At 34.9% G+C, this 25,533-nt stretch overlaps 1 protein-coding gene across 3 annotated transcripts; it reads left to right on the top strand.

The window, feature by feature from the left end:
- The first annotated feature begins 4,030 nt into the window (after positions 1-4,030).
- On the top strand, positions 4,031-25,010 carry LOC149779798 (heat shock 70 kDa protein 12A-like). Of its 3 annotated transcripts, none has more exons than XM_089936460.1 (7): positions 4,087-4,183; positions 6,198-6,329; positions 13,220-13,536; positions 14,778-14,996; positions 15,841-16,000; positions 16,441-16,697; positions 23,370-25,010. In XM_089936460.1, exons 3-7 carry the CDS (start codon positions 13,222-13,224, stop codon positions 24,168-24,170), a joined length of 1,752 nt encoding a protein of 583 aa, XP_089792586.1. In that variant the 5' UTR covers positions 4,087-4,183; positions 6,198-6,329; positions 13,220-13,221; the 3' UTR covers positions 24,171-25,010. The 3 variants fall into 3 exon arrangements, with proteins under 3 accessions (XP_089792584.1, XP_089792586.1, XP_089792585.1); XM_089936459.1 differs by having other exon boundaries at positions 6,140-6,329; XM_089936458.1 differs by lacking the exon at positions 6,198-6,329 and having other exon boundaries at positions 4,031-4,183.
- The last annotated feature ends 523 nt before the right edge of the window (positions 25,011-25,533 follow it).

Below are 25,533 nucleotides of genomic sequence, written 5' to 3'. Positions count from 1 at the left end.
TCAATAACAGAGTGGTAATTTTACCACGATCAGATCACACCTCCCCGCTGCTCTGTACCCTACACTGGCTATCCATTCGATCCAGAATCAAACACAAAATTTGTTCTCTGTGCTACACTTCACTGTCGGACTCTAGTCCAACATACCTATCCGACCTCACCCATGTGTACACATCAGCAAGATATACTCATTATTCCCACTATGAAAACAAAGTCATATGGACACCGTTCTTTTGCATACCAGGGCCCAGCAACGCGGAATGAATTGCCCACTGAACTTAGACACAAAGACACAGTGATCCCATTCAAGAGGGCTCTCAAAACTCACTTATTTCGACTGCAAGAACAAACTTAAAGACCTAATAATGTTTCCTACCTTAAATATTCTCAGCATGTTTTTTATGTTTTCTCATTTCATGGTGTTTGCTTTTGTAATCATATTATATATGTGTTTTATCTTATGGATGTTGTCTAATGTTGTAAAGCGCTTAGAGCTTCTGAAGATTAGCCACTATACAAAGTCCTCATTATTATTATTATCATGAATGTCTGTACACATCCACCAAGCATGCATATTGTTATAAGATTTTCTGTACATATTGACTTTGCTTGAATATTGTTATCATGATTGTACATGTCCACCAAACATGCATATTGTTATCAGATTGTCTGTACATGTCCACCAATCATGCATATTGTTATCAGATTGTCTGTACACATCCACATAATGTTTGTTTGTGTAATCATATCATTATATGTTTTTTGTCTTATATGTGTTATTTAATGTTGTAAAGCGCTTCAGAGCTTCTAAAGATTAGGCGCTATACAAAGTCCTCATTATTATTATTATTATTATTAAAGCTTCAACCCTGTTTGAATACATTAGTTGATTCATGCATGGCGATAAATTTTAATCTGAGACAAAAGCTGTAATTTAAATGGTTATCTGACTATGTTTCATAGTATTTTCGTAAAACTTACATCAAAACAGATGGGTCAATAAGAATATTGATTTTTATCAGTGATACAACAAGTTTCTTTTAATATAGGATGTGGTAGCGAAATTCAGATACATGGGTCTCTTATATAAGTATTATTAATAATGATCTGAATATTTAATCCACAATCATAGAGAATGTATTAAGCTGTTTACAAAACAAATGTTACTGGTTAAGTATACCATGAACTTAAATTTGGACAAGGTCAAGCACAAAATACAAATATACATAAACAACAATCAATAAGAAAAGACCACAAACAGTATAAATAAAACAATATGCATGATTATAACTCTGGACGATACAAATAACCAGACAAATATAACAAAGTTATACTGTATCATCAGATATCTGATGCAGTATTTATTCAGCTTTGTATCATGACATAGATATTACAGCTTTTTCGTAAAAAGGTCAAACATTTTATATTCTATTTTTAAAACTAGGAAATTTAAAATAACTTTGATACGAGACTTCATCCATAACACACCCAATTCTTAGTTTCGTGGCAAATATCATTTCTTTTAAATGTTTTGTTTACTGAATTCGCATATTTTATTTAAGTAACACAGGAAAGTAAACCAAACAATATGAGTAAAATAACATCTTCTGAAGTCATTTTCAAATTAGAAGAAACGAAGACTGTTTCTTGGTCTGAGAATTCTCCTATACATTTTGCGGTCTCAGACTTTGTAAAATACCAGTGTTGTTCTTGTTCCTGTCATGGCCAGGAAGAAAGTCGAGTTGTTTTATTCAAAATGATCTTAATTGGACAAATATGTTAAGGAAGCAACCAAATTCGATACACCGTCAAAATGTATCGAAACTGGTTTACAAGTTTGTGTTGTCGTATCATCGTTTTTTTATAGCGATATGCATCGCTGGCATGTATCGTTGGTTTGGTTTGGTGGTTTTTTGGTACACATTAAGTCATGTAGGTTAATTAATGCCGATGCGATTAAAATAAAATGAAATTCTCAAGGAAACACTACGGTTGCCGACGTGGATGATTCGAATCTGTACCTTTTCGGTCGTTATTTTGGCATGTTAACTAATACTGGTCCAGCATCCAGTAGTCTCCTCTTACAGTCTGGAACCAGAAGGGGGTCAGACCAGACGAAATTCGGATAACCAAAGAATAGCAATCAAATAATTACTATTATTTATTTCCTGGTGTATATTAGATCCAGCCATTGGTGACTTCTTCTTCAACACAGGGATGCTTAATTAAACTCTGTCCAAATACGTTTGTCTCAAACGTAGAGGATTCTTTGGATGTTTTTATTTCGTTTTAATTGACTGGCAAATACACTAAATTAAGACATATGTGCATTGACCCTGAACGTCCAGTTCCATACACAAATATCAGTCAATTGTGGGAACCAGTTAAAATGGACGAAAATGTTCATAATATTGAAAGAATGTTTAACTAAATGGCCCATCTATAAAAATAAGTTTAACTAAATGGCCCATCTATAAAAATAAGTTTAACTAAATGGCCCATCTATAAAAATAAGTTTATGCAACGTATGTGGATAACCATTGTCATACAGACTAGACTAACTGACAAGCATATCAAAAACAAAAAACGATATATACAAATACATATTTACAAAAGTAAATATTTTTTCAAAATACCTTTGAGATGGAAACTTGAAGACTGTAAAGACAAATGATACATATCATACTTTCAGATTCATACTTAATCAGCGAAAGTTTGAAAGGATACAACTCTATGATCGAAATGCGCTCTAAAATAGGAAAGTTACAGATCTGCTGAAATGTAAAATGTTGATTTGCTTCTCAGTTTACTCAGATAAAAGCATAAGTAGTGGAAAGGTTTAACACAATATTAGGAATACTCGAATGCTTAAGTATCTCGCTCAAAATTAAACCAAATAATGGGTTACCAGTTTACCTCCACTAAAGAGTGATACAATAATATTCATAATAGGTCAATAGGATCTGGAACGGTGGGCACTTTAGACCACTCGGCCACTTGGGGCTCCATAGATGCAAGTGTATGTGTAGATACGTGAATGTATGTGTGTGTGTAGGTAGGTAGGTAGGTAGGTAGGAAACTATGTAGATAGGCAGGTACGTAGGTAGGTAGGTAGGAAAGTAGGTAGGTAGGTAGGTATGGATGGATGGATGAACTATTTTGTGTATAGATTTATGCATAAACAGTAGATATGCATACACGGGTGAGAGAACGATTAACTAAATCATCATAGAACAAATTTGTAAGAATATGAAAATTAAGGTAATAAAACTAAAACAGACAATAATAATAACGGGAAGTGGTCCAGTTTTAGAGAAAAATGTTTAGTCAAAATCACCATCAAAAGGCTGTTGATGGCAGTATTTTATATATGTATGAATTAACGTTCAACGGCACGCCAGGACACAGTTGGTAATATGGTGCCAGTTAAAACTGAAGTTCCAAATGAAATAATAATAATAATAAGAAGAAGAAGAAGAACAACAACAACAATAACAACAACAACAAGAACAAGAACAAGAAAAAGACAAAGAAGAAGAAAAAAAAAAAGAAGAATAGTTTTTATATCATTGCTATTATATCGCTACGGTGGCCTAGTTAGGGCGTCCACCTCGAATGCGGGAGGTCGCGACTTCGAACCCTGGCCGAGTCATACCAAAAACTTAGAGCTGCCTCTTTTGAGTTCAGCCTTAGGAGGTTAGTGTTGGGACTGGTCGGGCTGGTCTAAAGATAACGTGACAGGGACATTATGCATCATGTCTGCGGCATGATGCCGCATTGCTTGACATCACTATAAACTGCCACACAATATGACAGAAAAATTGCCAAAGCTACGTTAAAAATCCAACTCACACGCACGTACATTATTATTATTATTATTAACACCAAGGCAAATTCAATATTAAAGTTTGCTGAATGTTTAAATATTAATTGGGTTGAAGAACCACGAAATTATTACCTCTTGAACCTAACAGAGGAACAAAAATTCAGGAACAACAATTTTAATTTCTCTACATTCACCTGCAAAGTGTCGTGGTTCTTTTGATAAATATCCCATATAGTTGTTCTGTCAACAATACCGTAAAACTAAATTAGTTCCTTGTTGATAGGGAGGATCTTGCGTAAGAATCGTAAGTCTTGCCTGTAAAGGAGACAGCGATCCACGCCTAATTTCTTCTTTTCTGGTAAGTAAATATCATCTGTGTAAACATACGTCTCTGCATTCTTGCATCTAATAAAGTATTTGGATGAAGAAAAAAAAAACATTTAGAGTCATGTGATAGCCATAAGTGTAAATGCTAGTCGGGTCGCCATTACTAGTCAAGGTGACACTATGAAAAACGAAACCAAAATGAACTTTAAGTGTGTCTTATGTATGACCCTGCTATGTCTATATCACTTTTAATTTCGTGAAAGAAATTATTACAACAGACACTGGTTTTAAAAGAAATTTCTCTTAAATTAGTGATTGGGGTGCGAAATTTTTGTATACATTTACCAGGAAGAAAATTACACTAAGATGCTTACAGTGGATATACCGGTGTGGATAATAATCGCTAAGTAAAATTATAATCACCAAGTAAAACTATAATCGCTAAGGAAAGTTACAAATGGCATCTAAATTGTAAATTTGTAAAATAATAGGGTACAGAGAATCAATACATCACTATTCATATTATAAAGTAATCCATTCCAATTATGAAGAAAACGTACTAAAATAACATTTCAGCTTAAGATATGCAATTTTTAGTTGTTGGCAGAGGTGGGTGGGGAGGGACGGGAGGGGGAGGGGAAGCAGCTGCTGATATCCTGGTTAAAACAGAAACACACCAGTACAACAACAACAAAAGTTATTACAGTTACTATTGTTACTAGTGCTGCTTCTCCTCCTCCTCCTACAAATACTACAACTACTATCGGCAACAATAATAATGCTTTTATAGACAGAGATGAGTTATATCAACAAGTTCTGCACAATATGCTCGAGAGGGACACCAGATTTATCGTAGGGTATGGCGTCGAAAAGAGTACGATAGAAATGATAAAGGCTCTTTAGCGCCCGAATTTTCTCTATCATGCTCTTTCAGTCCCCTCCACCTCCCCCTACTATAAAGCTGGATCACACGAGAGAATATTGTCTAACTTATTTATTGTATAGAAGCAACTTTCTGTCCGCTTTTATATGATTAACATTCATTCTCCACCCTCACCCCCGGTCACAATTTAATGACCATTTAGAAGGCAGGGTGGAACTGGCGGATTATGGTAAATAGAAACTATCGCAGTATCAAAAGAGTAATTTTTGGCGATTTCCACGTGTAAATATTACTGCATCTTGATTTCGCGGATGAAGGAAAACTGCAGAAAAACTGCCGTGAAAATGACAACCTTTCTGAAAGTCCAATATAAATTGACTTGGAAATAATGCACAGAGGATATTTTCTTCTATATCAACACTGGATATATTTCATCGTGTAGCACCAAACATGTGCTATTTAATTTAAAGTAGTGGCAAAAGCCACGAGTTAAAATATACTGTTTTTTGTACTACAAAATGAAATATATCTGATATTGAAGCAGGAAACGAAACTTTTCGTTTATTATATATCAAAATTGCACCTAAATCGAAGCATAGCAGATTAAATTCACTCTTGAGCACACCATTCTCATCCCCACCCCCTTTTCGTAACATCAATTCTCATTCAACCTTATCCACAAACTGATGATAAAAATATGCGCGATGTAAGTGAGTGGTAAGCTTGGGATGACCTACTGTATTGCAGTAAATTACATTTTTGACATTTTAAAACTATTTTACCCTATCTGACCACAAAGACAATCCAGCTCAGTAAATGCATTATTGGGTTGTTGGCATGCAGCGCAGGGGAAATAAATCCGTGGAGACGTGAACAGTGCTGTGTTAAATCTCTTAAGAAACAAAAATCATTTCCTTGTCTGAAAGTAACGGTAAAAAAAATTGTTCGTAGTGCTCGTGTGTTAGTGGGGGCGAGGGTGTTGTTTTGCAATTCTAGGGTTTCTGTAATTCTTGATTTACATGATGTAAGGATAAACGCAAAGCAGTTTCCACGCCCATAATTATGCATTTTTATCTTGCGCCGAATCGATTTAAAAACTCAAAGTAGTCCAAGTTTTTTTATTCCATATCTCACTGGGAAATACCTATCCGTGGAATACCAGCTCAACTTGAAGCACAGCTTGGATGTGATCTACCAATATTCAGAACAACGAAAAAGATCAATGTACGAAGCCGACCTTATACAATAAGGATTGGGAATGTAGGTTGGATAAGGCGAATAAACTAGATTTTCAGTAAGTGGAATGAAGACTTTAATTTAATTATACTTTATATGGTCAGGATAGTTTCTTTACTTAAAGAGTACAGAAGTATGACAATCATAGATATCTAATTTCAAGTGGACTGAAACGAAATTTTACTTCTTTGATGTGCAAATATATAAATGTGTGTTTATAATACTGCCCAATATTAATTATCATCATCGTCGTCGTCATCGTTTTTGTCAAAAGTTATGTTCTTTTTTTCGTGAGAAGCAATCTAAAAATTTAGACGCATCGTCATGACCGATACTCGCAGAATACTTAAAGATGTATAATGCCTTCCGACACCCCCCCCCCCCAATGTACAATATGGTTGTCTGTCCCTGACAACATTCTCTGGTGGGAGAAACTAGATTGGTTTGAAGTAGCTATGTCGGTTTGAATACTCCATATAATTGCCAAATACTCCCACCCCCACCCTCACACATAAACAAAATAGAAAAATAAGGACAAATGTAATTACCTAAAATGTATTAGACTGTTTACAGACAGAACTTAGGCGTTGTCACAAGGCAAATGTCATATTTCAACCATACTCTATCAGTCCAGGGTTTGTAAGATAAAATGATATGAAAACTGTCATGCTATAACCTATTCTCGTATACTTTATCCATATCTTATGAATTATTTTCTGAAAAAATCTTGCTTTGTATCAATAAGCAGACTTATGTGTGCCAATAAGCAGATTTATCTGTGCCAATCAATAGACTTATGAATGTCAATAAGTAGACTTATAAGTGTCAATAAATAGACTTATAAGTGTCAATAAGTAGACATATGAGTGTCAATAGACAGGCTTATGAGTGTCAATAAGTGTACATGTGTTATGAGTACACTTCATATGAGTGTAAATAAGTAGTGAGTCAATAGGTAGACTTGTGTGTCAATAAGTAGACGTATGTGTCAATAAGTAGATTCATGAGTGTCCATAAGCAGATTTTTGTGTCAATAAGTAGATTTATGTGTGTCAATAAGTAGACTTTTGTGTGTCAATGTGTAGACTTAACTGAGTCATGCAAAGACTTATTTTTTAATAGGTTTGCTTTGGTGGGTATATAGGTTTCTACTTTGGCAGTTTTTTTTTCTGAAATCATTGACTAGAAGAGAGCAGGCATTCGTTAGAGCGCATGTTCCTGGAGACTACCTTTGTTCACTGATCGGTAATTGTCTCCGTGGTGTAATGGAACATACAAGGGGTAATTAAAAGTGTTGAATATTAGTGCGCTGTGCAATACAGGTTTTCATTACTGAATATTATATCAGTATAATCGTCTCGAAGTACTTCCCATGCACCTCCACACATTTTTCTGTCAGATTATTCCATTATTTACTGCCATTTTGTATGCACTTGTTGTGTTGTTCACAAAATAGAAAACTGCACATCCAACTGCATGGTGGGTTAGCCCCTCCGTGAATATCTGGTAACAGAAGTCTGCCTAAATCCCTTGGAGTTGAACTGGAAAACGATACTCATTACACTCTCTTGAAATTCTGACTGCGCGACCTATAGTCTTTCTGGATCGCTCCGGTGACCTAAGTCGTTGAGGGTCTACTTCTAATGCGAGAGGTTGCAGTCGAGTCATACCAAAAACTTATAAAATGGCACTAGCATCTGCCTCACATGGCGCGCAGCATTAAGAGGTTAATGTTAGGACTGGTCTGCATAGGTGTCAGGATGATGTGACTGGGTGGGACATGATGTGACATGTCTGCGGCATGATGCTCCAGTGATTGACATCATTGTGAACTGTCATACTGCAGACATCGTAGCGATATGACTGAAACATTTTCATAGCTACGTTAAAAATCCAAAGACCACACACAAGCCTTTCTAAGCTTAAAATATTTAGTGACGATTTAATGATCCTAATAATAAAAATATCTTCCACTGTTTATCAAGCATTTTCACCTGTGGCTTTCTTCACATTAAATAATGGTCGTTCATCAAGTGCAGACCACGATCTTCCGGAAAGTGAGTCATCTTCCATGGATTCGCGACCTAAATGATGAAACAACATCAGAATGACATTTGTTTGACACTCTGACCAGCATGTCTGATCGTGACTACGTTGTGCTAGGCTTATTCACTGTGTGTTTATTTGTAGTTGTTGTTTTGTTATTTTTAAGAAAAGATAATACAACGAGGAAGGATAGACACTTGTTTTGTTGTTACATATGCATGGATATCCGAGGCTTTTTTTTTTGCTTCTTTTTGTTACATTTTTTGTTTTGTTTTTGGATTATTTTCTAAGCAAGGTAGTAAATGTATACGTTGCTATCCATCTATTTACCGTATCGCTTTTCTGCAAATGCTTTAATGGATACTAGATATGCAAACGACACCTGCATATACAACCATTAAAAACGTCAACATCAAAGACCCGTATAAACATGAAAATTGTATTTCTTTAGAACTACGAATGAACGGTAGTCCATGCAATCTGCATATTTTTCAAGTTAAAAAATGAAGTACGAAGATGGCCGCTATCGCTTAACCGTCTTGAAGCAGCTGTCCCGTTTTTTAGTGGCGTTTTCATGATATTTGTGCTTGTTGCCTGTTTTCATCTTCGTTATTGTGTTCATTATGAATTGGCTGTTAAATTCGTATGTGTTTCTTCATCTCCTTGTTTTGGAAATGAGAACAATTAGACTTTTTCTCAGCTGTCTTGCTCCACTGTTTTTGAATAAAGCGCCATCACGTGATACTAGCCAGTCAACCCGTTTATGCTACGATCGACCCTCATTAATTGCTTTAAATGATCACTCCTTTTCTCTCCACACTACATTGTACTCTAGACTAAACGAACTGGGACTACATTCATCATTACCTAAATGTAAACAGAAGCGAAAAAAGAAACGTTGTTTCACAGCTGGCCGGCGTAGAACAGGAAGAAGAATTCCAGTTATCTCCCTTATTTCGGCTCAACAATTTTAAAAAAAATTCGACCTTTAATTTAGATAACCTAATTCAAATCCCTTTGTGTTAACTGTCCAAGAAATACCTCTGCGCATTGCATTATTCAATGCCCAGTCAGTAGGACCACCTGAAAAGCGCACAGAAATAGTAAATTTTATCAACGACCAGAATGTTGACGTATTTTCCCTGACATAAACATGGCTAAAAACATCAGGCGATGAGCCCAAGTGTGCGGATCTAACACCCACTGGTTACTCCATCAAGTCGTTCCCCCGTAATTCTCGCGGAACTGGAATTGCTGTCATCACAAAGAACTCCGTGATCAAACGTCTTAACCACATCACACCATTCAATTTCGACCACACATCGTTTGAACTAGTCCAAACCACACATCATTTGAACTAGTCCAAACCACACATCATTTGAACTAGTCCAAACAACATTTTTTCTGCCTATACCGCCCTCCTCCTAGTAGAAAAAACAAGCTGGCTGACTCTATCTTTTTGGACCAGTTTCCGAATCTCCTGGAGTATGGAAATTCGATAGGTGGCAACCTGATTATTCTTGGAGATTTCAACTTTCACTTTGACTGTCCCGGAAACTCAAATACATCAGAACACATAGATTTCATTAATGTTTTCAACCTCAAACAGTCAGTTAACCAACCAACCCACCCATGGTCACATTTTAGACTGGATTCTTCATAAACCTGATGATAACATTCTACGGTCCTCCCTGGTATCCCATGACCTTGCATCAGATCACTTCTGCATTATATGCCATCTTGACGTATCAGTCCATAACCCTCCACCTTTATCTGCTACTAAGAGACACCTCCGTATGATAAATAGAATCAAACTAATGCACGATATCCAAGCTAACCTAACAACTTGCTTACTTCCTACCGCAGAACAACTCGATAACTGCCTGCGTTCGTTGCTTGACAAACATGCCCCAGCTACCAAGTGCAGAGTATCAATTCAAAAGTGTTCCCCATGGTACAGCAGTGTTAGGGACCAGCTTCGCACTGCTAAAAGAGACCGCCGTAAAGCTAAGAGGCTCTGGCTTTCCAGCCGACTCACTATTCATAAGCAAATCTATGAATCCGATAAGAAGAACGTCACAAATATAGCCCATGCAGCGAAATCAGCCCACTACGCTACTAAGATCATGGAAAGTTCCAGCTGCAAAGAGCTCTTCGAGATTACTAACAAGCTAATATAAAGGAACAAATCTACACCACTTCCAACTACCTTCTTTCCAGTCGACCTTCCGGACATGTTTGCAAATTTCTTCCGTGACAAAGTACAAACCATTAGAGATAAGCTTGACACCGCAATTTCAATTGACTCGTCGTCACCATACAGTTGGGATACAGAATTTGAGCGGCAACGATTAGCAGCATTTAAACCTGTCTCTATGGATTTCGTAGGTACAATCCTGATGAAGAGTGCACCAAAGTCATGTGAACTTGATCCAATTTCAACATCACTGCTGCTTGAGTGCTTAGATCCAGTATTGCCTTCACTAACTGATGTTATTAATACCTCTCTCTCATCTGGGGAATTCCCATCATTTTTCAAAACTGCCATTGTAAAGCCTCTGCTGGAGAAACCAACACTAGACCATAACGATTTAAAGAACTACCGCCCAGTTTCTAATCTCCCATTCATATAAAAAATCTTAGAAAAGGTTGTTCTATCCCAGCTTGCATCTCATCTAAATTCAAACAGTCTTTTTAGCAATGTACAATCTGCATATCGCCCTTGCCACAGTACTGAAACTACTCTTCTAAAAGTAGTTAATGACATTCTGTGTTGGATAGCGGAAAGATTACAGTCCTCACCCTCCTTGATTTGTCTGCAGCATTTGACACAATAGACCATGCTATATTACTTCACCGTCTCCAGCATGTATTTGGCATTCATGATACAGCCTTACTGTGGTTCAAGTCCTACTTGGTGAACAGGACACAGATTGTATCTGCACATGGAATACACTCCAGCCCAGTTGATCTATGTTGTGGTGTTTCACAGGGGTCTGTTCTTGGGCCTGTTCTCTTCATTATGTACACTCATTCGCTCTCAAGTGTCATAGATCATCATCCAGTGTCTCACCAATTGTACGCTGATGACACCCAAATATACAAATCTAGCCACCCAACTGAAGTTGATGCTACCATCCAAGGTGTAGAGAGGTGCATTTCTGATGTGAAATCATGGATGACATGTAACAAGCTGCAGATGAATGATGATAAAACTGATGCCATTTTGATCACAACACAAAGACTTTCTCATTCACATCCTTTACCTCAAACAATAAATATCAGCAACACCAACATTAAATTCACACAATCAGTACGAAACCTAGGTGTTACTCTGGACAGTACTCTCACATTGCACCAACATGTCATGAACATATGCAAGGCTGCATATCTTGAGCTGAGACGCATCAGCTCAATTCACAAATATCTTTCAATTGATGCCACTAAAACACTTGTGTGTTCATTAGTACTTTCAAGACTGGACTATTGTAACTCAATTCTGTCTGGTTCATCTCAATATCTACTCCAGAAACTTCAAAAAGTTCAAAACACAGCTGCTCGGATCATACTTAGAGTACAACGATCAGAGCACACCTCCCGGCTGCTCTGTACCCTAAACTGGTTATCCATTCGATCCAGAATCAAACACAAAATTTGTTCTCTGTGCTACGTTTCACTGTCGGACTCTAGTCCAACATACCTATCCGACCTCACCTATGTGTACGCACCAGCAAGATACTTACGCTCCTCTTCTGACAATCGTATACTCATTATTCCCACTATGAAAACAAAGTCATATGGACAGCGTTCTTTTGCATACCAGGGCCCAGCAACGTGGAATGAATTGCCCACTGAACTTAGACACAAAGACACAGTGATCACATTCAAGAGTGCTCTCAAAACTCACTTATTTCGACTGCAAGAACAAACTTAAAGACCTAATAATGTTTCCTGCCTAAAATATTCTCAGCATATTTTTTTAATGTTTTATAATTTCATGGTGTTTGTTTTTGTAATCATATCATTATATGTTTTTTTATCATATAGGTGTTGTCTAATTTTCTAAAGCGCTTAGAGCTTCTAAAGATTAGGCGCTATACAAAGTCTTCATTATTATTATTATTATATATATATATGGCAGCGAGACTAAAAGTGAAACTTATCTTGGCTACAGCCAATTTGTACTCTCCATACCCTATCTGTAGCAGATCATTATTTTGGTTAATAATAATGGAGAGCTTCGGATCCTCCCTGGTTTCCTCTCATTTGGCTTAAGACGAGTTTACTTTTGCAAACTGTCGATATAGTTCTCACCAAACAATGCTCGAGTCAACCCAATGTTCCAAATTATTGGATTTTACGCATTCACCAGCGCCACCCTGTCTGTTTGGTTTTGTCTTGGCTTGTTTCAAGTTTTACGGCACAGCACCACATGAAGATTTTATAGTGACAAAGTGTTTCGACTTCATTTGCTTGCAATGTATAGTACATTGGCGTAAAATTAATAAGAATTACATTTCTAAGAGGATTTAGCACTGGATTGAGAACGTCCTATCGTCAGTTATAAAGATCCTGGTCAAGAAACTATTTTTGACAAGACATTTTTCAAGAAAGTTATATACCTTAGTGCGAGATATAGGCTTAAAATATTATTGTATTGTTGTCGTATATAAACACGATTTGGTTGATATAAAAATATTGCACAGCGCGAGGGTGCCAGAAATTGCTGATTATTTATTTCAACGTTGTCGTATCCCTGTAAATCTTGCGTCTATTGTAAATACAGGTAATAGTTTTAATTAATTGATTTATACTTTCTTTTATTCATTTTTCAAAATCATCATTGAATTTATTTTTGCCAAAAATGACATGCATGTTTTACATTTAGCACTCTTATCTTAGGAATGTCACTTAAAGGAAAGAATCACGTTCTTGTTGTGGCCATTGACTTCGGAACAGCCTATTCCGGGTATGCCTTTCAGTTCAAACATGACTTTGACAAAGATCCAACCAAAATTTCGGCGCCCCAGGCTTGGAATGGCGGGAAAGCAAACCTAATGTCCTACAAAACACCGACTTGTCTTCTCTTGGACAAAAATCAGAAAATCCACAGCTTCGGATTTGAGGCGGAGGACAAGTATGCCGATCTCTGCATGGATGGGGAAAATGCAAAATGGTATTACTTCCGGAGGTTCAAGATGAAGTTGCAAGAGGGTGAAGTGAGTACAGCCATGCTTAAGCTAATTTTCAGAAGAAACATTTTTACAATACAAGACGCTCTTTCCAAAAATTATGGAGTTGCGTGAAAGGAAAACCCGAGTAAAAAATATTCCAACAAAATATGTTGTAGAGTACATCTAATGTATCGAATTTTGCTTCCCATCTAATTAATTTTAAATATTGTTCAGTTCATAGTATCTATAATAACAAAATAATATGACATTTTGTCCTTCCTCTGGACAAATAAGTCCGTGGATGGTTAAGGGAAATTGTAAGAATTACATTGATTACGTCATATGGTGAAAGAGTGTGTCATCTGAGGGGATAGTACCCTCGGATCTTTATTGAAATTCTTGGTTGTAGCAAACGAATAATTTTCTAAGTTAAAATGTGAGGAGGTACTGAAACATTGAACACCATTGAATATGTTATTGTAAGGAGGAAATTGATACAGTTAAAAGTACCGTGAAAGAAGTGAAAATAAAATACCAGTCAATGGACGAGCACAGCTAGGGGTGTTCATAATCCTTTTCCAGTAGATCATTTTGAAGCATTTTAGCCATTACATTGTAATGAAATGAATGTAAAAGTGACAATATATGGCATTAAATTGTAATGGAATGAATGTAAAAGTGAAAATAAATGCCATTTATAAAAATATTTTTTATGAAAATTTTGTAGCAGAAGATGATTTTGGAATTATATATATATATATATATATATATATATATATATATATATATATATATATATATATATATATATATATATATATATATATATGGGGGGAAGAGAGGGAACCACAACTAATCGTGGAAACCATATTAGAATATGATGATGAAGAAAGTTATCCAGAAAGACATCTAAACTGTGGCCTTATCAGGACTAGGGCTTGGGGATGTCGGTGGTGAGGGCTAAAAATTAAATGGGAATTAAATAGCAATAATAAGTTGACATAAATTCTCATGACCAAAAAATATGTAATACGAAGACAAAATAAAATAAAATGTTGTTCCTCCAAAACTACCAGTGCAATGAATTGCTGAGTCCCAAAAGACCTGATAAGCATTATTATTGTATAAGTCCTAACTCTGTGCATTTTGAAGTTCTTAGTATGATAATGCATACAAACAGACTTGAAATGGTGTACCAATACAAACTAGATTTCGTTCAAATGAGATTATTTAAATATTCCAAGAATGCGATGTAGAATATTATTCATATGTATATCAATCTTCAGGGCCTGAAAAAAGACTCACAACTTCAGGACGAGACGGGAAAGAAAATGCCGGCTTTACAGGTTTTCTCCCTGTCCATTCAGTGTCTGATGAGCCACCTGATGAAAATGTTGGACAAACAGGGGACGGGAGTCCAAAAAGAGGAGATTCACTGGGTCCTTACAGTCCCTGCCATCTGGAATGACTCCGCCAAACAGTTCATGAGAACAGCAGCAGAACAGGTATTCAAACGATTGTGATATTAACAGAATCATATGAACTCGATAATTCTGTAACGGACGCTCTATGCGTGCGTGCTGAGGTACTAGTAACAAAAATGGTATGGATGATCAAGGTGAAGACATCATCTGTTACTTGATGATCAGTTAGCTTGATCATCCATTAGCATGATTATGCGTGCCGTTCTCACAGCCCTGCCTTTAGAGAGTACCCCGAAATTTGCAAATCTCTCCTTACATTCATACAATTCTCATTTTTCATATATGTTGAGTCTCTTCTGAAATTGAACAGTTAAAAAACATAGCGACCGCAGGAACAGTTGGTTTTCAACATCACTTGCATTGTCATCCTATTGTACAGTGCCATATCCTGACAGAATTCACTGCGTCAAGCTTATCTGGTCCTTTACGAAGAAAATTGGACAACTCGTCACGCATTTTGATCCTAGTGCAGCTTAAACATCGATGCACGTTTAAAATGATTTGACATCCCAGTTTCTATTGATGCAAATGGTTTAACAGATGTGTCATATGATGTCCTTGTGGTGATTTAGAAGAGAGATGTTTGTTTCAGTCGAAGAGGTGAATTAAATATTTACATCCGAGCGGGTCTTGTGAAAATTGTATGAAGATGAGTGATTTAATTCAAATCTGTTTCTCGTATATATAGGTCTGGACCAGTATGTTTATAACACTATTCTTGAATAACATACTTCTTCCTTTCGCTTGTAATACACCATTTAGCTGAGTGTAGAACGGTTTAAAAAGTTTGGTAATTCTCTTTTATATTAGCTATCATTTAATTTGCTAACTAATTGTATCACACCATTACAATCTCTACAATCAGGCTGGCATTTTGTCTGACAATCTTGACATCGCCTTGGAACCGGAGGCAGCCTCTCTCTACTGCCAGTATCTACCTGTAGACAAATTTTGCACTCAGAAAGGACAAGTGCATTTTGGCGCTGCTCCAACTGGAACAAAATACATGGTTTTGGACCTTGGAGGTAGATGCACGTTTTGCTCTTTATATCAGTTTATACGTTTACATTTGCGAAATAGTGTCTGAAAGAGAGAAGAAATAAAACGTATGTCTCCTTTGCAAAGACCATTCATAACACAAATTATATCCGTGACGTCCATTTCAAGAAAAAAATACTTTTAATGAATGCCGTGATTTCTCAGACAATTCTCTTAGTGCCACTACTTAGGACAAAATATAGCAAAGTATATTTTAGAGCTTTTAATATTCGATTATAATCATCCATTTTGAAGCATAAATGATGCAATTTCTTTAATGCTTAAATTCCGGAACCTCAGATATGAAAATATTTAAATTATATAGATACTTGCAATTGTCTGAGCTAGTTATATTAGCCTTTCCAGAAAAACACAAATTATTCAAGATAGGAGAATGAAATATTTCATGAATTCTATGATACCGAAGGCGGCACAGCGGACATTACAATGCACGAGAAGCTTGCGGGTGGTAAACTGAAGGAGATTGCCAAGGCGAGTGGTGGTCCGTGGGGAGGTACAGCAGTTGACGCCGCTTTCTTCCAACTCATACTGGACTTAACTGGCAATCCAGCGATGACAGCCTTTCAGAAGGAAGAGATGTACGACTACATGGATCTCTTCAGAGAATTTGAGTCCACTAAGAGGAATCTGACTGCATCCACCAAAGATATGCTGACCATGAAGGTAACTACTTCCCACAGGAATCATGTATATTTACGTCATATAAATTGTAGTCAAACATTTTGTACCACATATAATCAACCACAGAAAATTATGACAAGTAGTGATTAAATAACATTAATATACTAAAACACCTTTATACACATTCTAATTGACAAATATAGATGAATAACTTAAAACAATAGACTGGTGAAACTTTATATTCATAACTTAAATCATCAGAGATGACATATATCTTGTCATATAAAACGCAATATCAGGTTTTAGAGAATATTACAGTTTACTTGCTCTATAACTATTATGTAGAGTTAGCCCCATCCAATAAAATATGTTATACATTTCAAACGTAAGTATACAGAAATAAATTGTTCAAATTAGATCGGAAAAAGATTTAATCATTCGTTCCAGATAACAATGTTATTGGAAGCTTTGATCAATACAATCCCTTGTGCACTTACACTTACAATACTATACTTAGAAAAACAGATACGGACCACAAAAATATCGCCATCGCCGAAAGTATAAGCAAAACCGTGTGAGAAAAGCAAATAGGTTCTTAGAGCAAATAAATGTGATATAGCTGATATGTGACAGGGTTTCATATCAGATAATAAACATTTTTCTGCATAATCATCTTTGAAACATTGTCAGAATATGTCCTCTCAATATCTTTATATTCATTCTTCTCAACTAATTCAACATCTCATAGTATGTCACAATCTTTTATGCAGATTTATATGCACAATGTCACATATAGGAAGCTGCATTAAAATATGTGTCATTATTCCATTCATTGCTGCCAGGTAATATACAACTGAAAACATATGTTTGCTTCCCAATGTGAAAACAGAAAGACCTAAATACAGAATAAATAAAGTACTGTATGAATATATTAACTGCTTGTTCAATAACCATATATTGTCAAAAATTACTCCGATGTACAGTTTCCATTGACACTATATTTTTCTACAACAAAATTACTTGCAACAATCTTTTGTAATTGAGACATAATTGGCTTGTCTCCATTAAATCTAGGTTGACAAGTATGTTGTTTTATACAATGGCATAAAGAATACATTCACTTTTTAACACAAATGATTTTAATAAAAGATTATATATTCAATATTTCATAAATGAAAAGAGGGTGCCATGTCTTTTCAAAGATGAATTATGATAGGGTTTTAAAATTAATGTGATAAAAATCTAGCACGCGGTCATAAGCAAAACTACGTGAGCAAAGCAAAATGGTTCGTGGCAAGAACTTATACCACATCGATGTTACGGATCAGTTCTTAATAAACGTACCCTTTAGTGTCTGGGTTGGGTATTTTTAACCGATGATGTTGGGAGTGGAGTGAATTTGTGCTATTTCAAATGTCGTAAAGTCTGTTATTTTAACACATTTTGATTCTTTCGTTTAAAATTAGTTATAGATACTTCGTTTTCTGGTTATGCTTTCATTCAGACTTACATTTATTTGTTCTCATTTATTTGTATTATTTTTTCTGGTAAATGATGTTTCTTTTGTAACTGTGACAATGCATTTATTAAATTATAAAAGAAACGGTAACTGCTGGTACTACATTAACGCTATTAATGTTGAATTAGAAATTATCCTTTCTTTAATTTCTTTAAATTTGCTTACATAGCTTTTAGAATCGTTGCGTTTTTCTATTTCTTGTCCATTTTGTTGTTTCCCATCGTTTAACGTTTTCTTTAAATGCTCTGACGGTAATTGCAAATTATTGCATTCATCCTATTACTACGTTTGTTTTTCTCGATGTCGATCTCCAATGCAACTATCCCTGACTTTATTCTTTGCTCAAAAATCGTTGTAAGTATTAATGAGGGGGTATTTACGTCTGCTTCATTTCATACCACTTGCAATATTCTAATAGCATTGGAGATGGTATTAAAAGCTTTGTTTAAACATGTCATGTACAAATCTTTTCTTTTCTTTCGCCAACCTGATTTGCAGCTTGTCAGTTTGCGTAGCGCTTTAAATCCCACTCTAATATATAAATACAAGTTTGTTTTCTACTTATTCTTGCCATGCTTTTATACCTTTTCAAAACTATTATAATCCAAAGTCTTAAATATTTGAGTATCAACACGTTTTGTACACGCTGTTTGAAATAGCATTCTATAATTTTAGCGCATGGCCTAAATGGCTACGCTCTGAGTTTACGTCACTGTTATTGATTAGTCTAGTATCACACCAATCTCTTCCGTTTTCTATAAGGACTTTACACAAACATAATTTCACCCATACGGTATTTTACTTAACATGAAATTAGTACTTTAAGTTGTCTGAGCTACGCGGAAAAAATATATTACAGGCACATCCTGGAGATGCATTACCTTTCAGGCTTCGTCTTTACGGCTGATATCTCACTTGGTCATCGTTCCGATTTGTAATTGTTTTATGTTTTCATTAACATTGTGGAAAACAAAGACGTCATGAGAAACATTTCTAACAGATAGAGACTATAATAAAATTGATAATAGGTTGTGTTCGGTAAACAATTTAAGTGTTTAGATTGCCAATTCCGCAACTGTTTCAGTATATGTATGCATGCATGTAGGTCTCTGACTATTGACTCCTGGCAATTTAGAGCTGAAATTGCTTATATACACTATAATTATTCATAAACTTAACGAGAAATGTTGAGTTCTTTCAATTAATACTTTTTATATTGTCATTACTAACTGTCTTTCCTTCTTTGACTTTCCCAGACTAATTGGCAAGATTTCATAATCCATCAGTGTGGATCAGTTCTTGTTATTTGTGTAATAAATAATGTTGTTCTTGAGACCATTTGAAATATTTTTAAAAACCAACAAGAATATGTTCTTTAATAATACTGTAAGACTATAATTCCCGTTTTCAATTGAATTTTTAAAATAGTTTTCTTTTTCATTTTCTCTTTCTGTTGTGATATACATTTCCGTTTATAAATATAAAATTTAAACAGCGGAGAGTTAAAACATTTAGATTCATTTTAAAATATTTTACGTTGTTTCCAGCTTGCTTGTAGCTCTTATCCTACATTATAGTAATTATGGGATTCTAGTTTGCTATAAGCTTCATTAATATTTATTTCTCCGTTTTTAGTTCTCTCCTCAAACAAAACCGTATTAACTCTTCAGTATCTTGGCTAAGCTGCTAATTTTCTTCCTTATTATTATGATTCTTTCTTTATTTCATTATATCAGTTGTAACTCGCCTAAATGTGTTCCGACTTATTTCTTATCGCTTATTACCTGTCGCACCATATCATCAATCCTGTTCAAAGTTTTCATCAATTGTATTACTATTTCATCGTGTTCAGCCTAGTAAAATTGCACCAAGACCTATAAAAGCTAAGGGAATTATAAACGTAATGCAATTCCTGCAATTCCTAAATCAGCGATTGCAACACATTACAACTTAAGCGAGTCTCGGGCTTATGTCTACCCAGTTTAAAATAAGACATACTTTGTTTTATCTTTTCTACAACTTGTATAATGCTGGATATCTTTAATCAATAATTCTTAATTAAATTAATCTGAATTAATCTGAAATTAATATCATTACATGTTCTGTGTATTCAAAGGCACCGTAGATAAAAATATTGGTGCAATTATTATTGTGCTTTATTTGCAAGGTGTATCATAGAAAACGTTCAAGATTTCCCCAGATTGTATGGGCTGTTTTAGTTTTTTGCGTTAAAAGTTTGTTTTGTTTTTTACTTCATAATTTTCTAGTTTTATACTTGTATTTTAAGCCTAAATAATAATTCTCATCATAATGTCTACTAGTGTTCATTTTCTCATAGATTTTCTCGATTTTTTCCGTCTAATTTGTTTCCAGATTCTTAGCAGTAAAAGTTTTTCCAGGTATTTCCTTGTCTGTCGCATTTGGTATACTATATTTTTATTTTCGGCTCGTATTTGTCTTCACCAAAACTAACCCGTCCCCTTCTATTATTATCTCTTTTAAAGAAAATCTCTCTTAGTTGTTCTCAATCCATTTCACAATATTAAAATGGCGGATGTGTGTAGTGGAGCCTTTGAAGATTTATCTTGAAGCAAATTAGAAGAGAGATAATTCTAAACATAATTAATCAATAGAAAATATCGAACCAACTTCAATGAAAATTTTTGTCAAACTCTTTTTGTAGGTTAAGTGGATAAATACAAATCTTTTGCTACTTATAATTTAAGCACATATGCAACTCTATAAATTCATTAAGCATTATTTTTAAAAAAAATGATTGAATGATATTATACTGACAAGAGGTATGCAATGAAAAAATAAAGTTGATGTAAATGATAGTCCACATATAATATTCACTCGAAACTCTATAGCTTCGCAAAAAAGTGAATTTATAAAGTCTTTATGTTGGATAAGACAAGGAACAGCGTGGCAATTACCATATGGAAGAGAGAAAAATCAAGGATAAATAAATACATTCAAACGTTAAAAATTTAAATTATATTAGATAAGTTGAAGCATCTGTTCAAAAAGAAAGATTGTATGATTGCCACTAGTGTAAAAGCTAAGGGCATGATGTCATCAATTCTTGCTCTATGCATATTAAATTTAGTAAAATGTTTAACAGGTCGTGGATGAGGATTGGTGGAGAAAGTGTCACATTTTCATGTGGTCATTCGTGGACAAAGACAAACATAGCATTACAAATATTGCAAATTATGTATTCAAGCTATACAGAGGGGCATTACCTGGCTTTTGAAATAAACTGGATAGGTTCTTTCTATCTAGGCTGGTTTTTGATTACTACATCATTCATTAGTTTCTCATTCATTGTTTTAATCAAACGTTTATATACAATAAAAAAAAATTAAAAGGAGGTCATAAGTTAAACATTAATTATATTTGAAAACCTTATTCTCATCACTTCCAGGGATAATTACCAAGATTATAAATAAATGAGTGTAGGTTGCGTGATCTATGTTGTTTAAATCATGTGCCATTATGATTTCAAGACTTCCATCATTTTGTAGTACTTGTCTATATAGTTCTTACCCACTTTCTCTTATTGTATTCGTCGTAGGTCCTTTAATGCTTGGAAATAAGTATGTTTACCGGTGTTATATATATATATATATATATATATATATATATATATATATATATATATATATATATATATGCATGTATGTATGGCAATATTGACTAGTATTCGAAATGTATCTGACGTCTTTCATACTGTATTGTTATCAATAAAGCTACCTTTCATCGTCACCTTGTCACTAGATAACAAATTTATACCACGAACAAGACTGTTAGACTGACCTATGAATCCGAATTATTCCTGAAATATTCCATGATTTCGTTTACACAAGAACAATACTTTAACAGTGTCCTATTCGGTGGAAACAGTCTATGTTCCGATTTCAATTTGAGCACTTAATATGCATATCACATAATATCTCATATTTTGATTTAATCTCGCTATTCCTCTCATGTTACACCGTTCACTATCACTCTAAAAGAAAACTATCCATCCTATGTGTATCACTCGTAATCACTGAGTTAATTACATCAGTCGACAATGTTCTCCGGAAAAAGGCTGTGCCTCCTCGATAGTATGTTTGTATGCAGCCACTTCACACATCAGCATGTTTAGCTACTCCGTGGTCTTTCCCATTAATTTATTAATTAATAGTTATGATTTCTTGGCGTTATTACAGATTATGTTAATTCTTCTGAGATCTACGTTGGTGTTGACTGAAGTAAAAGCCTCCCCTTGGGGTAACGGTAATAAGCATTCAGCTAACGTATTTTCGTTACTGAAAGTACACATGAAACGCTATGTAGAGTATGATACCTGCCTAGTTAAGCTGATTTTACTGCACACTAATGTATATATATGCTCCCCACAGCCCAGTTCACTTTGCTCATGTAGTTTTAAATTTAACTTCGACTTTATCGATAGTCACGTTGGTCGTGTGTGTGTGTGTGTGTGTGTGTTTGTGTGTTTGTGTGTGTTTGTGTTATTATGGTTCAAAGTTCTTAAATTATGTAACAAAAAAGAGCGAAAATCAACAACGCTTGTAAAATTGAAAATATAATTTTTCCCTAATATACAAAGTGAAAAAGTAAAACTTACAGTATGGTGAATAAAATCCTATATATAGTATGTATATATAATCTATATATGTATAATATGTATATATAATCTATATATGTATATGTATAGTATGTATATATAATCTATATATGTATAGTATGTATATATATATAATCTATATATGTATATGTATAGCATGTATATATAATCTATATATGTATAGTATGTATATATAATCTATATATGTATAGTATGCATATATAATCTATACTTATGTAAATTATATAAGGGATTTTACCAACAAACAACGATAACATTCTATTTTCGAATATCTGCGTTAGAATAGCATTAATATTCAAGCGATGGACTGTAGGATCCAGTGGTATGATAATATTTGCATTTCAAGAGTCGATTTTTTATTCAAAAATTAAAAATATTAATGAAAACTATATCCTCCCGAATTTCTTCTCATTTGTTTTAGAAATCGGCAATTCAAATTAAAACTGTCAAATAAATTGAATGTTAATCTAAGTCCTACTATTACTACAACATCAATAGTTCCTCATTTTTATGAAAGTTATCACATTCTAATTTGTAGTTGCCAGCTTCACTTCAGAAAATATGCAACGATAAGAAAAAGTGCACATTCAAAGATTGCGTAGAGAAATCTCCTTACAGCAACCAAATTAAGTTGATTAGTGATAAAATGCGTCTGGATCCGGAACTGGTTCGGGACCTATTCAGGCAGGTAACGGATAAGATCGTCGATCATGTAGAGAAGTTGCTGGAAAAGACCCCTGGCGTATCCATGATTCTTATGGTTGGAGGCTTCTCTGAGTCCGGATTTGTACAAGACGTCATCAGAAATAAGTTCCAAGACAAGATGGGTTTGAAAGTGATCGTACCACGGGAGGCTGGTCTATCGGTTTTGAATGGTGCGGTTGTATTTGGTTGGAAACCGGAAATAATCGAAGCTAGAGTTCTTCGATATACGTATGGCGTCAAGATTACTCCAGAATTTGAGCCAGGTAAACATCCTGCAAGTAAACGCGTGATGGTGAATCAAAAACCGCACTGTGCTGATGTATTCAGCTCATTCATAGAGGTCGATACACAGGTTGAGAGCGGCCATAGAGTGCTTCAAATATACAATACATTAACGCCGTACCAGACTGCGCTTGCACTCAAAGTGTACGTTTCACCTTCGAAGAATCCGAATTTTGTTACAGACCCTGGATGTCAGCTTCTCGGGACATTGGACGTGATCATTCGAGACCCAACCGAAGAGGAAAGGAATGTCATTGTGGTCTTTGTATTTGGTGATACAGAGTTACACGCTATCGCAATGGAAGAAGAGAATCAAATACCCTTCACTGCGACCTTTCAAATGATAGAATAGGGGCAGTAAGCAACTTCATCATTGAGTGGATCTACTTCGATGGAAATATGAAGCTAAATTATTTACAAAATCTTTTGAGTATATCATCTGTATTTCACAACAACTTTATGTATTAAATTAAAATATATCTTCATACATACTTTATATACATAGCACCCATATGTTTACTACCTTGAATCTTTGTACTTAGGGGAGCAGTATCGTGAATCAGTTTCATTATTTGACAATTTTTAACATAATCTGAATCAGCTATGCATTTTGAATGCAATGGGATCGTTTATAAAATTTAAAATTCTGGCGTCTGGAGGCATGAGTTGAATCGAAGTTCGAGTACAATAAAGATGCTGTTGACATCATCTACACAGTAAAAGGTTAAGCACACAATTAAATATACATACATGCTTGTCTCGATCACATCTCTATTGACAAATATGCATTTTCTCATCTAGAAACATCATGAGCCTAAGTTTTTACTTTTGAAGATGATATCTAATTATGAATTCGAAGATACTTGTTTAACTATATTTAAATATATGTTCATGCACATGTTTTATCATTATAAAGAAAACTATATTTCTAAAAGATTGTTCTAGATCAGAATTATAACAGATTCCATATTTATTTTGTATATCTTTATATAGTTAAGACTATGATCTTCAGTTAAATAACAAAATGCAAAACCACCACGTTTAGTAAAATTCAACAAATAATTAATTTATCTATAACAAAAGTTTAAATTTGAAAGGAACTTACAGTATTGTGAATCGAATCGCAAACCATCGTAAAATTTTTTATCACAAGGCCAAAAGTATAGTGTTCCAAATAAATTCTAGTATTGAATGTGCTGATGTTTGATTGATTCATTACTTGGATTTACGTCGCGTGCGCCCAAAATGGCATGTGTGACGGGTTTATTCCCACACAGCGGGATGCTAAATGTTCCTGGGGGAAGGAATTAATGCCACGCCCCCAGGCGTTTATGTGCTCAAGGAGCACTGCTAATTTAGCCGCCATGTCGTAGGACTATACGTCTCTAACGACCTGAATGAAGGGCTTTCACGAGAGGGAATGGGACCAACACGCACTCATGTTAACAAAGAGTTGATTTCAGTCCGTTATTGACTGTACTAGGTGTCGACTCAAGCAGTATGTAACGCCCGTTGCGATTTTCCCACGTCCTAACAATCGTAAAAATTCTAGTACATAGTGTATGTTGTAGATGCCCTACAAATGTTTAATAACTAATATGCCTGAGCGACATATAAAACGTTTGGTCACTGTTAGGTCATAAAAGGTTTGAGTTTTGTTGAAGCGGGGGATTGAAGGATCAAGTTAGTGTGCATAATAATTTTATCGAAACGTG

This window comes from Sinohyriopsis cumingii, chromosome 16 (genome assembly GCF_028554795.1).
Source record: "Sinohyriopsis cumingii isolate HCF-2022 chromosome 16, ASM2855479v2, whole genome shotgun sequence".
Classification (NCBI taxonomy): domain Eukaryota; kingdom Metazoa; phylum Mollusca; class Bivalvia; order Unionida; family Unionidae; genus Sinohyriopsis; species Sinohyriopsis cumingii.
The sequence above is the reverse complement of the archived record's forward strand: the minus strand, read 5'-3'. Positions and strand labels throughout refer to the sequence as shown.